The 15440-nt window shown below is 34.6% G+C and overlaps 2 protein-coding genes across 5 annotated transcripts; one reads left to right on the top strand and one right to left on the bottom strand.

Annotated features, from left to right (window-relative positions):
* Window positions 1-250: 250 nt before the first annotated feature.
* LOC125221791 (auxilin-related protein 2-like) lies at window positions 251-5653 on the bottom strand. Of its 4 annotated transcripts, XM_048124044.1 has the most exons (10): window positions 5394-5653; window positions 4736-5285; window positions 4396-4446; window positions 2374-3976; window positions 2148-2289; window positions 1953-2047; window positions 1760-1825; window positions 1235-1324; window positions 880-1056; window positions 251-578 (listed from the first exon to the last, which is right to left on the bottom strand). In XM_048124044.1, exons 2-10 carry the CDS (start codon window positions 5200-5202, stop codon window positions 540-542), a joined length of 2730 nt encoding a protein of 909 aa, XP_047980001.1. In that variant the 5' UTR covers window positions 5203-5285; window positions 5394-5653; the 3' UTR covers window positions 251-539. The 4 variants fall into 4 exon arrangements, with proteins under 4 accessions (XP_047980001.1, XP_047979999.1, XP_047980002.1 ...); XM_048124042.1 differs by having other exon boundaries at window positions 4736-5653; XM_048124045.1 differs by having other exon boundaries at window positions 4396-4440; window positions 4736-5653.
* Window positions 5654-8851: 3198 nt separating this feature from the next.
* On the top strand, window positions 8852-11702 carry LOC125218754 (60S ribosomal protein L5-like). Its single transcript, XM_048120495.1, has 9 exons — window positions 8852-8980; window positions 9550-9619; window positions 9707-9798; window positions 9971-10097; window positions 10167-10246; window positions 10345-10461; window positions 10756-10890; window positions 11010-11179; window positions 11350-11702. Exons 1-9 carry the CDS (start codon window positions 8978-8980, stop codon window positions 11468-11470), a joined length of 915 nt encoding a protein of 304 aa, XP_047976452.1. The 5' UTR covers window positions 8852-8977; the 3' UTR covers window positions 11471-11702.
* The last annotated feature ends 3738 nt before the right edge of the window (window positions 11703-15440 follow it).

Genomic DNA, 15440 nt, shown 5'->3' with positions numbered 1-15440 from the left:
TGGTTGTAAATCCACATATAATTGATGATTTTTTATTTATTTTCTTTAAATTTGTAACAGTGGTGTAAAGGAATGAATGTCCAAATACAACTTACAGCCAAATCAAAATCAATGTGCAGTAAAAATAAAGAACCTGGCAAGTTCAATAAGAAAACCGACGCTGATTTTGGCAGGATATTATTCTATAATCAAGAGAATCAAATGGTATAAAACATAGAAAGAGATAATACGGGTGAATAGAGAGAAAAAATATAGAAAAAGATATATGGTAATTGGTAATCAATATTTTCTCTATCTTTCAAGTTTGGTTCAGTTGTATATGTAGCATTTCCATCAAATTTACACTTAGATGTACAAACTTTTCAAGAATCTCAGCAGCAACCGCAGAGCAGAGGTCCCGTATCCATATTCCACCCTTTCGAAATACCCAAAAAAACGCACCAAAGAGTGTCATTACTTGCATGCTTTGAGACCACTGATTTTACACTATTCAGATGGTGTGTGCTTCCTTCTCAAAGGTTAAGAATTCGAGCCAGCACTTAGAAAAGCTCCTCCGAGTTGAATTTATTCCACGCCTCCTATTGAACGTATCAAAATGACAAAATCAATATCCAGACAGAACTACCTCATAAATAAGTAATTCACAATTGAAATGAGATATCTACAAGCATAATATATCGCTAGCTCAATGCTCCCTCGCTCACTATGCTTTGCTCAACGCAAATGGAAGATCAATGTGTGCAAATTTTGGTGGAGAGAAGAGAACATTTAAGTTCAAAAGGGATATCCAAGCAACGGACTTCCCAAGGTCTCAGTTCATCCCCACCACCCGTCCAATTCACATGGAGATAAACATAGATGCAAGAAGCTTAATACTACCTTCAGCAAGTCAAAGACCTTTTCGGTGATGTACTTCTGTTGGAGAGTGGCACCCTTTTGCTGCATCTTGTCGGGATGAATGCATAGGGTAGCTTTTCTATAGGCTTTTTTGACAGAGGCACCAACGATTAAATCTGTCAGTGAAACAGGCTGCCAGCCACATTCGGGCCAAAGCACCTAGCATTCAGGGAACACAGTTTAGCAACTTCATAAGAAACAGAAAGATTTGGAAATGAAACAATTTATTGACATCAGTTCTGATATTGGAAGTGAAGAGAAATAATCACATATCTATAATTAGCATAAGCAAAAGTTGTTAGCATGCTGCACTAGGCAGACACTAATATAAACGCACATATTGCAAACTTGATAATAAGGCTCGCAGATTTCCTTCTTTTCCAGCCGCCCAGCGCTTGATTTCAATATCTAATGTTGCGGCCATCCTCTGCAGTCAGACCAGATAAAACATCAAGTCATGGCACCCAACATGTACTCAAATATATCTAGTAAAGCAAATGAACTCAATCATATTAGTAAATAAACTCAGACCCAAACTAGTTAACAATATTAGTAATACAATGTAAAGGATAAGGTAACTTAAGGATTCTCCATGTGATCACCCCTTCTTTTCTACTATAATTACCCGTCATTTAGAACTATTAGCTAATAACAGATCATACAAAAATCTAAAACAGTAATCTGCACCTATTAACAGAACAAACACGCAACATAGTACAAAGTTGCCATCATAAAATGGTAAACAATATTGCATAAACTTACTATGAATGCACAAAAGTAATTAGAAATTTTTAGTATTAGCTGAAACACCATACCTAGACAAATTCAGTCACAAGAATATCTACTTTACTGAGGGACTTACATGTCTTTCTTCCTGCTCCATCTGAGCTTGCAGATCCCGTTGATTTTTTTCAGCCACGGCTTTAGCCTGGGTATATGACACCAAATTTATTAACAAAATAGTACATCCAGAAGATGAGAACCCATAAAGTCAGTACGTCTAAAACCAATCAAGAGATATAAACTAGGGTACAAAATATGACAGAAACACATACAGCACGCTCTTGAGTGCGTTGGTGGCGCTCCAGCCTGGCTTGTCTTCTTTCTTCAGTTTCCCCTCCAACCTCTTGGAATTCTCCAGCTGATGGAGCTGTTTCGAATTATTTCAAGACAAAAAAATTAATCGGTCAGATACAGTATAAAGATGCCAAATAACATCAGCTTCATAAGTGATATAAACAGTCATATACCTCCAAAAACAGAAGATAAATCATCAACAATATTAGAAGTGGAAGAAACTTTCTTCATGTTGGACGAAGATCCATTAGAAGATGTTCTCTTTCCAGATTCAGCACCTCCCTTGTTCTGATACTGCTGACTAGAAAAGGGATTCTAAAAATACATCAAAGAAAGAGTCAGACCATTAAATGGCAAAATATCATCAACTGAAGTATGGATCATGATTCTACCACTTACAGTAGAATTTTCTCGTGCCTTAGGTGCACTGTTTGCTCGTCCCATGCCAAAAATTGATTCCAGATCATCATCATTCCGCTGTTGATTCATCATTGTAGCAGTTGCTGCTGCTGTTGCCCTTTCACGTGCTTCTGTTGCAGCCCTGTCAACAGCAGCTCTTTCAGCCCGACGTCTTGCTTCTACTTCAGCCCTTACCGCAAAAGCTTTTTCCCTAAGTTCTTTATCTTTTGTTTCTGCAGCAGTGGATCTTTCCCTAGCTTCTGCAGCAGCCTTTTCTGCTCTCCCTCTGGCTTCTGCAGCAGCTCTTTCACGGGCCTCAGCTTGTACCCTTTGCACTGCTACTTTTTCAGCACGTCCTCGAGCTTCAGCACTTACCTTCTCAACAGCAGCCTTTTCAGCTCTTAAGTGAGCTTCAGCGGCTTGTTTTTCACGTGCATGAACTGCTGCCCTACCACGTGCTTCACGATTAGCCCTTTCTACAGCCTGTCTACCCTTCTCTCTTTCAATCTCCATTGATCTCTCCCTCTCCCTCTGAAGTCTTATCTGCTCTCTCTCTTCCTCTTCCTTTTGTTTCCTTTCACGCTCCAATATTTCATTGATATCTCTCAGATTTCTCTCCTGACTATCTTGCTCATCTTTCTCCAGCTGCACAGATTCCTTATATCTTGCAGTCTTCGCATATTCCCTTTCGCGCACCTCCTTAGCATGCCTGAATTTAGCCTCAGCTTTCTCCATGGCCTCCTTCATAGCTGCAGCTGATGCATCAGCAGCAGCAGAGAATGCATTGGTATCTTCAGTAGAATGTAGGTTTACACTTCCATCAAGGCCATTTTGGGACCCACTCTGGGAAAAGTCATCAAGTTCACCAAACTGCGAAAGCTGCTGGCCCTTGGTCACAGGACGTGACATCTTAGGACTTTGGGAATATTGACGATGATTTGACGAGGGAGGGAATTTATCACCTTTCTTTTTTGAACTTGAATAAGAGGAAACTGTTTCTGCCCTTAACTTATGATGAGGAATGGGTGGCGGGGGCCGTGAGGGAGGTGGAGCAGCTGTGGGTTGCGTGAAAAGAGGAATCTCAGACACAGTCAACCATACATCATCTGACTGCTGTCCTAATCCTGTTGATTGGGTAGATGTATCAATGTGTGAGCTTGTTTCAAAATATTGAGGAGCAGTTTGATCAAAAGATTTCTGAAAGTCTGTAGATAATTTTGGCATGTCAAACAAGGGAGGTTCCTGAAAGTTATCTAGAGGACTTTTCTTCTCCATATTGCTTTCTGAGTATCTGGAAGAAGAACTCCCTATATTTTCTCTTGTTGAAACAAACTGCGGAGATGCAGATCTTGAAGGACTCCCTTCTTTACCTCCTGTATCCTTCCCAAGGGAAAAAGACTGGGCAGGTTTTCCAAAACTATTAAGAGGATTTAAGTCCTCAAAGCCTCTGCCACCACCTGATGAAGCGTCAGCCCTTGTTTTCCTAAATTTTCCATGCTTATTGATCTCCTCTAGTGGATCAGGAAATACCCTAGATGACGAAGAATCTTGGGATCCATGCTTTGAGCCACCAACTGGTACAGAGCGCATATCTGACTCTGTTCTGTTCTCAGACATTAAAGGAAAAACTTTCAGGTTCCTAATGAAGTATATTAGGATTTCAGAAAATACTAGGATTTCTTTCCTTCTCTATGGGTTTCGTGTTTTTACACTGGACTCATAACAAGAAGATACACAAATATCAAGATTATGTAAGATTAGGAAAAATCATTTTTGCTTCAATTCTTTTCCAATTACAAACTTTGAGCATAAGGTCAACACCCAAATAGAATAACTGGGCTAAATTTCTGATCGTCAAATTGCAAAACGGTGCTCTCATAATGACCGGGCTAAAAGTTCGGATTTTTTATATGAATATTAAGAGTCAAGAGAAAATATATTGACAATTGCACTCTGACTTCCATTGATAAGACATTTCTATGTACATTCTTTGCAAATTCAGAAAGATGTGAGAAACACTACCTAAAGAAATAATCCATCACCGTTGGCCCCACAGAGTGGATAGGACTGATCCTAGCAACAATCGCATGAAGGTAGGTTTAAATACAAAGTGGCGAATTGCTATTGTTATTCAAGATAATTACATCAGAGTCGCACAAGGATACAATATAACAATCGATGAACAGATAAAGCGCAGTACCTTATCATAACCACTTAGTTTCAAACACTTGAACTACATTTGCCTACCTACATTCTAGCTAATATGAATGACATGTGATAACTTGAGCACAAGTTTCCACTCTCTAAAACAAAGTTAAACAGTAAAATTTAACTCTTGACTAAAACCAAAGCCAAAAATCACCTGTTGCTAGCAGCAGAAGGGGCACTCCCAAACCCTGCAAGCAGGTCATCATATCCCTTCGAACTCGAATTGCTCTTGCTCTTAGCACTATTGCCCATAATGTTCTCCTTTGCTTGCTCTCTCTTTCCGAAATTCCCCAACAGATCATCATAATCATGTTTCTGATTTCCAGCAAACACGTCATTGTCAAACCTAACCGCCGAGGAAGGTGAGTTGCTCTTCAATCCCGGCAGCCCCTCAAAAATATCGTCATCGTATACCGGCTTATCATAAACAGGAGCCGACGACCTACTATTGTTTCCCTCTGAACTGAACATGGAATTATAATCGATGTCCCCCATTGAAGAGTGTTGACTACTAGGTGTGAACTTGGCGGGCTCGCCAAACATTTCGCTGAACTGCGCGGATCTCATCGGTTTGGATTTCCCGAACCCGAAGTCGCGGGCCATGATATCCAGATCGTCCATGGATCCAAACACACCGCCCTAATATTGGCCGGATCGGAGAAATACAACGGAATCTAGATGGCTCCGACCAAATCAAAGCGGGTCTGAGTAGGAATTGCGCGATCACATGTGTGATTAAGGATTGTGAAGTGTAGAGGAAGACTTATAATTAAGAAATGGATACAAAACCTCAGTAGGTATAGGCGAATTACCAAATTTTGGCATCGCCATTGCATTCATGAGAAGAGAGGGTAAACTCTAGGGCTTCTAATTGGACTTCACTTCTCTCCCTCTGTAAAAACAATTGCATCTCTCTCACTCACCCTTCCTCTTCATATGGCGATAAATTAATCAAACTCTTCAGCTTTAATTCGTTGCTACTAGTACTATTGTTTTCGTTTCTTCTCCGCTTCCATTTTTTTATCTTTTTTTTTTCAATTTTTTTTTTCGTTTTTCTTTTCCTTCCGTTGAATTTTCTCACCTTCTTGTTGAGAATTTGTGTAAAGATCGTACATTAAAAAAAATTATTAGTAGTGTTAAAATCTTTCTCAAAACTAATTACTCCGTCCATTTTATAGTACTATAATCATTTTATATCTTGATATTGATATTTTTATAATAATGGAGTCATTTCTTTTTTTTTTTAAAGAGTGAATTAGATAAATGATATCTGACCTTTCAATTTCGCACATAAATGGTACATGATCTTTATTTTATATCATTTTTGGTACTCGTGACAAAAATAACCCTACGTACCAAATATGTGATTTTTTTTGTTATAGTGTATAATTTTTGAAATTTAAATTAAAGCATGCGAATTTTTTTCTTCCCTTATTACTTTTTTTCTTCTTTAGATTCTTCTTTTTCTTTTCTTCATTTTCTTCTTTCTTGTTGGTATTTTATCTTCCTTTCATCTTTCTTTTTTCTCCTTAGTTTATGTTTCCTTTTTTTTTCTTTTTTTTTTTGTTTTGGTACATAACTGCGGCCAGTGCCCGAAAAGAGAAACTAACGAATATAAGAAACACATAATCTATCATGAAGCAACCAACTGCTAATACCCACTGGTGGATTTTCTAAAACATGAACTCCTCTAGAAAAACTATGTGCATAGTGTGACAAAAAATCAACTGCAAAGTTATCTTCTCTATGTACATGACAACCACAACAGACTTGAAACTCAGAGTAGGTCCCGTACCTTGTGTACTATGGAGCGACAATTGACAGAGATATCAAAATTTCCTAGAATCATAGCGACTCCAACAAAGCTATCACTCTCCACTTCTAGCTTTTTAATTCCTCGAGACTTTGCCAACTGTAGTCCATAGAATAAGCACCAAACTTCTGCTGTCAAAATGGAGCACACTCCAATGTTGACAACAAACCCAAACTCCCCCAAATGCTTTTCCCGACTCTCCGCCAAGAGAGACATTTGTATTCATTTTAAGAGTATCACCCAATGGAGGTCTCCAACTTATCAATATAGGTGATCGCGAGGCGCCCATCCTTACACCTTCTATCGAGTGAGTCTCCTCTATATACTGAGCCATATTGATAATTTGTCTCATAATCACTTCTGGGCATACTTTTTCCTCTTTGAAAACAAATCCACATCGTTTCTTCCAGAGCAGCCAATACCCAAATAAAGTACACCACTTAAGACCATTACCCATCACACTTTTGGAGCTAATATTCCGGATCACCCAATCAGTAAAGTTTAAGGACTTGTAAAAAAGAGTCCGTTCCACCATGCCTTACCAGGTCAGACCATGTTCGCATCGCTTCGGAACAATCACGCAACACATGAAGACCACTCTCAAATATATAACCACACATACAACAAGAACCTGATGAAGAAAGCTGCCTTCTGGCCCTTTCCTCATTAAACAGCACACCATTATTCAGAAGAAGCAGAAAAATAACTTAATTCTTTGTGGCCATACCATTTCCAGATTTGCCACCATGGTATAAAAATTAGTGTTTTATACATACATCTAATTGCATTCATAATATAAATCAAGAACAAAACACCTAATTAAATTAATTATTTAAAGTAATTAAATTAATTAAATATTTTTTATTAAATTATTTTATACTTATTTTAGGATTGAAACACTTAACTAAAAATATTCAACTCTTTATATCATTTCGAATATAATTCACAATTTTAAATTTTATGAAGACTATGTTATTAGTTATTACTTTAAATAATTATACTATAATTATTTTATTAACTACTACTAGTTTTTAGTATTATAACAATAATATTATTATAATAATTAAATATAATTATAACGATAGTATATTTGAAGTTTTGATATTAAAAAATAAATTAATTATTAATTTATAACACCAAAATAATAATATTAATATTAATTAATAATAATAGTATAAAGAGTGAGGAGGATGAGAAAAGATATTATAATATTACTTTTGGTACTAGTTTTGTGTATGACCAAAATATCCTCTATGATACAAATAGGAAAATGTATTTGTTTAGAGGACATTTTGGGGTGAAAATCGCATCAGGTACCAAAAATGTGATTTATAAGTATAAAAACGATATAAAATAAAGATTATGTACGAAAGTGAAAGATGAAGTACTATTTATGTAGTTCACTCTTTAGTAAAAGTCAATACATTTCTTTTCTCTTACTTTATTCTCTCTTCATCTCTCCATCTTTTCTCTTTTCTACTTTATTCTTCCTTTACTTATCTCACTTAAATCAACTTTTTTTATTTTCGTGTCAGAAAAAAATACCTCTATTACTATGAAATGGAAGGAGGAGTGTTCTTCTTAGAAAAGAATGATCGCGCTGAAAGTAAATCAAAAGTGGAGTTTTTATCTTAAGTTGGAAAGGGTGGATTTTATATCAGTCATGTTTAGTGTCGATAAAGTTATTAAATAGTACTATCAAATATTTATGAAATACTTACTGTTTTTTTTAGAATTGGCACTTACATTTTTTTAATATTATCTTGTCATAAATATTTTTTGTTATGATATTATCTTTTTGGTGCTAAAATAGATGAATGGTTAGAATAGGACCAAATGGTTAGAATTCAAACTTGTCATATTTAGTTTAATATATACACTTCATAATTATTTATATTTTTAAATTAAAAATATAAAGAATTATGAATTGTATAAATTAAATTAATTATATAATGTAGTTTTTGTTTAATATTTTCATTGCAGAATGATTGTATGAATATTATATACGAGTGCTGTATTAAATTATTAAAATAGTTAAATAATAATAAGATGATCTAAAAATTAATACTAGTATATTTTATCCTGTCAATATGCAATCAAAAATTCCATAAATAACAATTTAAAATTATAAAAAATTAAAACTACTATAATAAAAGTGATAGTGATCCTCAATTAAAAAATTTAATCTTATCAAAGTTAACTGATAATAGTTAATATATGAAATATCACCATGGTTTCATAATAAAATAAAACAAATAATGTTCTACTATAAAGCTACCATTTTTGTATATTTACGTATAAAATGATTTTACAATAATTATGATGATGATTAATTATTTAAATAAATAGAATAATGATGATGATTAATTATTTCATATGTAGTGTATTTATTATACATAGAATCTGAATAAACTTTCCATATAATTTAATGTTTCCATTGTTTGTATATCTAGTTGGAAAGGATTTTCCATTTGTCAAATCTCTATGAGTAGACATACCAAACAGGATTGACACCTAAATTTGTAATTCTGTATTTCCTGCTTCCTCTCTCCCTCCTGTCGAGCTCACCGCAGTTTGGTGAAAATGGTAAGCTCTTTGCTGAACTCAACGCTATTCCCGTCTAATTCCTTTTCATCTAGGCTATTTTGCCTTTGTATCGAACAAACTCATTGTTACTGAGGCGCCTTGATTGTTTTAGGTCAAGACCCTATTGTTGGCTGTCATTTCAGTTTAGTTTAGATGCTTGCACTTGTTTAAGATTTGATTTTGATTAGCTCTTGTTCTCGACTAGAACTATCTATGCTTTTGTATGGGTTGATTAATTGAGGGATGAACTCCTATTATTTCATCAGTTATTGTCGACATTATTCGTTTTAGGCCGTCGTCGCTTTTAATTCTTTTTTTGGTTTAGTAATTGATATTGTTAACATGAAAATCAGTGTTATGTTTAACTGAATTTGAATAGAGCACGACATTTGTATTGCATTCGAATTCTGAGTGTTTTCCATGTAATTTGAAGGCTTAGAGGATGAAATACAATTGTGCTTTTACAGTTATTTATAGTGTTGGCATATGCTTGGACTCCTGGAATTGGATACTGGTTGATGTTTTAGGTTGTGTCATTGTTTATGCTAATGGGTGTTTGCTACCTTTAGGCTTTCGTCAAAGCACAAAAGTCAAAGGCGTACTTCAAGCGTTTCCAAGTTAAGTACAAGAGAAGAAGAGGTGAGCAACAATGATATGTTTCTCTCAACTGATGTGAAGGTTCTTTTTTCTTTTGATATAACTTAATCATGATGTTTCTCAATTTAGAGGGGAAGACTGATTATCGGGCAAGGATTCGCATGATCAATCAGGATAAAAACAAGTACAACACTCCAAAGTTTCGCTTTGTTGTGCGATTTGTATCCTTATGCCTGTATTGTTTAATTTTTCCCACTCTAGAGATTTGTTGTTAGTACTTTAAACTTTATTCACCATTTACATTCAACCGCTGATTGTAGCTCTCTTAATTGTTTGGATTGTGCTTATCATTTATCATGTGTGATGTAATATTGGCCTTAACATCTTTATTAGACCAATAAGGATATAATTTGCCAGATTTTGTCTTCGAGCATTGCTGGTGATCATGTCCTTGCTGCTGCATATGCACATGAGCTGCCTCGTTATGGCCTAGAAGTGGGGCTGACCAACTATGCTGCAGGTTAGTATAAATCTAGAATAATCTTTTCTCTTAGTATTAAAAATTATCTGAAAAGTTGTTATGTGACAGCTTACTGCACTGGACTTCTTTTGAGCCGTCGCGTTCTGAAGACCCATGAATTGGACGAGGAGTATGAAGGAAATGTGGAGGTAACCTTTTTATATTCTATTTGCTTGCATGTATTGTTGCAGAAAGTTACTTTTTGATGATATATAATTCAGTTCTTATACCAATTTTGTCGTTTCAGGCAACAGGAGAGGATTATTCTGTTGAGCCTGCTGAAAGCAGAAGGCCTTTCCGTGCCCTTTTAGATGTTGGTCTTATCAAAACTACTACTGGAAACCGTGTTTTTGGTGCCCTCAAGGTATTAAGCTGGTTTATTGTTTCAGGCAATATTGTGTTTGGCACTTGTTTGTGTAATATTTTCTCCTACAAGAAATTGTGTTTTTCATATTAATTTTCTCAAGAATGGAGTGACATGTGCATGACTGTTTGCTTTGTTTAGGTGAGGTAGATCAGTTGTAAATGTTTCATTGTTGTCTGCAATATATTCCTTAGCTATTACTTGAGAGATTATATTACTAGTATATAAGAAGATTGTGTTGTATGTTTACTGTCTAGTTCTTGAGCTTCAAGAGTTTGATTTGTTGTGTTACAGGGAGCCCTGGATGGTGGACTCGATGTCCCACACAGTGATAAGCGGTTTGCTGGATTTAGCAAGGACAACAAGCAGCTTGATGCTGAAGTGCACCGCAAGTACATTTTTGGTGGCCATGTTACTTCCTACATGAACGTATGTACTTTTCCTTTTCCCAGTGCAGGGAAAATTTAGAAATTTCTACATCTGCCTTCTCTCATGTGCTTTAATGTTTCTTTTGATCAAACTAATTTAACTATTTGATGTCTATCCAGACTCTGATTGAAGATGAGCCGGAGAAGTATCAGTCTCACTTTAGTGCGTACATCAAGAGGGGTATTGAGGCAGATAGTATTGAAGAGGTGTACAAGAAGGTTCATGCAGCAATTCGTGCTGACCCTACGCCTAAGAAATCTGAAAAGAAGCAGCCAACGGAGCACAAGAGGTAAGACTTATGTTATGCTATTAATACTCTGCAGCCATATTCTGAGAGATAACTAAAAAACTGTTTTTCCACTAAAATATGAATATGATTCTCTTTCCAACTATATTTGGTACATGGTTAACGGTCTTTGCTGTATTTTTCCATCTTTAACTGTATCACTTGTTATGCAGGTACAACCTTAAGAAGCTAACTTATGAGGAGAGGAAGAACAAGTTGATTGAGAGGTTAAATGCACTGAATGCTGCTGCGGGTAATGACGACGATGATGAGGAGGAGGAAGATGATGAGTGAACTGTCACTGACAGCCAGTAGTTTGTATTATCTGGTCAAAGTTTTGCTTTGCTGCGGTAATCTGTTGGATGCTTCTATTTTAGGGGTATGACAATTTATTGTTGCATTTCTAGACAAGATTTCGCTACCCGAATTGATGCGCTCTTGTCTGGACTTTCATTTATCTTTTCTAGTCTTCTCTTTCCTCCTGAATTGATGAGCTTGTTTTTAATCCTACTTGTACTTTTTTTTTTTCTGTGTATTTCTAGTATTTCGTTGCCACCTTGATTGTGTTTTTCGTTCTTGAAATTTCTAGTCAAATACTTTATTACCCATGGGCAATGATCAACAAAATTGGCTCAGTTTCCACAATACAGCCATTCTGTTAAGAAGGTTAATTTTGGTCATAATATTATTTGAAGAACTTTTCAGTCGTGAGAAAAAATAAATCCGGGATAAAGTTCATAATATTATTTGCCGATTTTAAAGTTAGTGGGAAAAACCCTAACTTATTAGTATATATATTATATGTATACAACTTTACTAATATAATATGTTAGCGAAGTTGGTTTGTGTGGCAGCCTCTCATGCTCAATGTGAGTAATGTTGACGAGTTCGATTCCCGGCGGGGAGCAGCATTCATTCTTTCTTCTATTTTGGTTTCATTATATTCATATTAAATAGATTTATAATATTAGTAAAACTGATTTTATTCTTGTACTAGTTCATTTACCTTTTCTTCTCAAATTATTATTTTTGATTCTCTCACACTCATTTACTCCTACACTGATTTTATGCTTGTAATTCATTTACTTTTATAATATTAGTAAAATTGATTTTATGCTTAAATATATTTTATGGTTTTCTCATTAGTGACTTTTCTGATTTTTTTACTAGTAATTTTGTATGAATCATTTTAAATTGTAATCATAAAAAATAATTTTTTTAATTAAAAATAGAAAATAATTCTTTGATTCCATAATATTTTAAAATATTATATAATAATATTTTTAATTGATGTCCTTTATTAAAAAAAATCTGGAAAAGAGAATAACTCTTTGATCTAATTAATATGTAAATATATCATATTATTAGTAAATTGGTGCTATACTCTAAAAATCTATTCAGTAATTAATTTTCTCATCATTCGTTCTAATGTGCGGCTTTTTATAATGATCACGTCCGAGTTATTTCCGTGTCATTAGCACTAAATGCACTCAGCAAATTTTAATGGTAGTTTGGGCCCCCCACCGCTGAAATTCTGGCTCCGCCACTGGCTGTAATTGTTTATCAATACTTGAATGGAGCGTATTGTCACACCCCAACTCCTATGACTTATGCACTTACTATAAATAGATTCAAAATTTTCAAATAAATAATCCACGTGTCAACTATATAAAAATCCACATATTATATCAGGTACATATTTCAAATCATTCTAAACCGTAGTAGGACCCTCTCGCCACTCTATGTACTACACATTTATCTACATGCAAAAATGATGAGGAGGAGAAGGTTGCCAAAACGCGTCAGCCGCCGACCCTTATAATAACTGTAACTCACATCAACCCACACATCATTGATATCTTATTCCTAAAAAATATTAGTGGTTTATATGAGCCACAACTCAGTGCATATAAACCTTACCTTTAATTCACACACAAATATCAAACACATTCTTTCACCAAAATATATCACCGGAAATAATAAATATCATAAATAATTTAATATTCATATGCATATGCCTCTATGATCCTTTTAATATTCTGTGACTGAACAAGCATGGTATCTGCCCGGGATTTCCATTGTATATGACCTGCAGGTTCCTTTTTATTTATTTGAACTTTCCACGAAGGCCCCTCTTTGATTTGACCTTTCCACGAAGGTCCCTCTTTGCATTTTGACCTTTCCACGAAAGCCCCTCTTCGATTTGACCTTTCCACGAAGGCCCCTCTTTGCATATTTTCTTTGACCCGTAGGTCCATTATCATTGTATATGACCCGTAGGTCTTTTGTCATTGTATATCAGATCCAGAGCAAGACAGTCACATATCCTCTTTAATCTCATGACTCGAATAATTCCAATACCATACATCAAACATATCCATTGCACCAATTACATATCCATATAATCCATCAATAACTTCAATACTATAGATAAACATATTCATTGCACAAATCACATATCCATCATTCACAACATCAATATCAAATACTCCACACATAACCATTTCAGGCTCACATCATATAATTCAAATATTTACTCCAATTTAACACATAGCAATCCATCACATAATATATGTAAAATTAAAAGTATGATTTATACATACCTTAAGATAAAGTAATTTAACTAAAATCCCAATTCTGCTTTGCGATCTACGACTCTTATTTCTTCTAATTTTTGCTCATGTCTCCAACTACTATTGTATTTTTCTTTCTTTTTTTTCATTTTTCCCTTTCTCCTTTTTTTTTTTTCTATTCCAAACTCACTATCTCTGCGTATATATATAAACATGCAAAGGCGGTTATTAAAACATTTCTTGAAACAACTGATATCAATTATAAATATTACCAGCATGCATACTATATAGTCCCTTCTTTGACATTTGTCCAAAATAAGAATAGTGGCACTATTAACTAGTGACCACGTGCATACTAGCACATTTATATTTCAAGATAAGCTAGTATTATTATTTATATTATATTAGTTTTGATCACTATCATTATCTATTTAATTAATATATATATGTACGTACATAAATACTAGTACATTAGTACTGCATGGTACACATGCACAAACATTTACATAACTAATATATATACTAATTTATATAATAAAATAATATATACACATCCATTTTAACAATTCTTATAAATCAAAACTATCTATATATTCGATTATATTGAGTCGTCATAACAATAAATATATTTTCTATGATACACTTACTATCTTTGGAGTTAAAACGACAATTTAATATGCAATGACAATAAAATATGCTAATATGCAAAATAATGCATGTTTCGTAATAGGGATGTCAAAACTCTTCCCCTCTTTAAGAATTTTGTCCTCAAAATTCATCTCTCTCTAAGTTAACTCAGTTACTGAAATTGCTAACCAGTGAACAGTTGTGGATAATTCTTTCTCATCTTTTCTTCACAATTGTTTCATCTGGTGGTCCACTATATTGACAGGTTCTTCTATATAACTCAAATTTTCAGAAATCTGTATATCAGAATATTTCAGAACATGTGAAGGATCAGATCGATAAAGCAGAATCCTACTGACGTAGAAAATATTATGAATTTGTGCCAACTCTTGAGATAATGTTAACCTATACGCCAATGGTCCAACTCTTTCAACAATATCTCACGGTTCAATATAATGAGGACTAAACTTACCTTTTTGCTCGAATCGCATGACTCATTTCTGAGGTGAAACTCACAAAAAGACCATATCAAGACTGAGATAGTAAATCGCGGATCTCTGTCATTATATAAGATACTAGAATACCATATAAGTGTTCTTGCGGAGATAACCAAAATAGGTGACATATTCAACCGATGCTTCCACTCATTAAAACTCTTTTGATATGCTTCACTCCATATAAAAGAAGAATTTTGTCGTACTAACTTCATTATCAATTGAATAATAATCGAGAAATATTTCCAGTTGAAATCCAGTTCAATCTTTTGTAGATCTACTTCTATTCCATGACCTGACACCACGTGTCCCAACAATACCACATGTTCTAGCAAAAACTCATCTTTACTCAACTTAACATAGATTTGTTCATCTCGCCGAACTTGTAATACTGACTGCAAGTGATTAACATGCTCATCCGTACTTCATGAATATAATAGTAAGTCAATAGAAATAATCACTAACGGATCCAGGAATAGTTGAGAGAATTTGTTCATCAATACCATAAATAATTGTAGGTGCAATAGTTTATTTGAAAGGCATAATCAAAACTCATAATGGTCGTACTGA

This window comes from Salvia hispanica, chromosome 4 (assembly GCF_023119035.1).
Source record: "Salvia hispanica cultivar TCC Black 2014 chromosome 4, UniMelb_Shisp_WGS_1.0, whole genome shotgun sequence".
In the NCBI taxonomy this organism is placed as follows: domain Eukaryota; kingdom Viridiplantae; phylum Streptophyta; class Magnoliopsida; order Lamiales; family Lamiaceae; genus Salvia; species Salvia hispanica.
This window is presented reverse-complemented; position numbering and strand designations above follow the sequence as displayed.

What these genes read in the sequence shown, in the direction of transcription:
- LOC125221791 (XM_048124042.1), bottom strand. Translation starts at nt 5,202, where the DNA reads ATGGACGATCTGGATATCATGGCCCGCGACTTCGGGTTCGGGAAATCC. An exon ending in CCTTCTGCTGCTAGCAACAG is followed by an intron (nt 4,447 to 4,735) that starts GTGATTTTTGGC and finishes GATTGTTGCTAG; the next exon opens with GATCAGTCCTATCCACTCTG. An exon ending in TGGAGCAGGAAGAAAGACAT is followed by an intron (nt 1,325 to 1,759) that starts GTAAGTCCCTCA and finishes GTCTGACTGCAG; the next exon opens with AGGATGGCCGCAACATTAGA.
- LOC125218754 (XM_048120495.1), top strand. An exon ending in GTGTTTTTGGTGCCCTCAAG is followed by an intron (nt 10,462 to 10,755) that starts GTATTAAGCTGG and finishes GTTGTGTTACAG; the next exon opens with GGAGCCCTGGATGGTGGACT. An exon ending in CAGCCAACGGAGCACAAGAG is followed by an intron (nt 11,180 to 11,349) that starts GTAAGACTTATG and finishes CTTGTTATGCAG; the next exon opens with GTACAACCTTAAGAAGCTAA.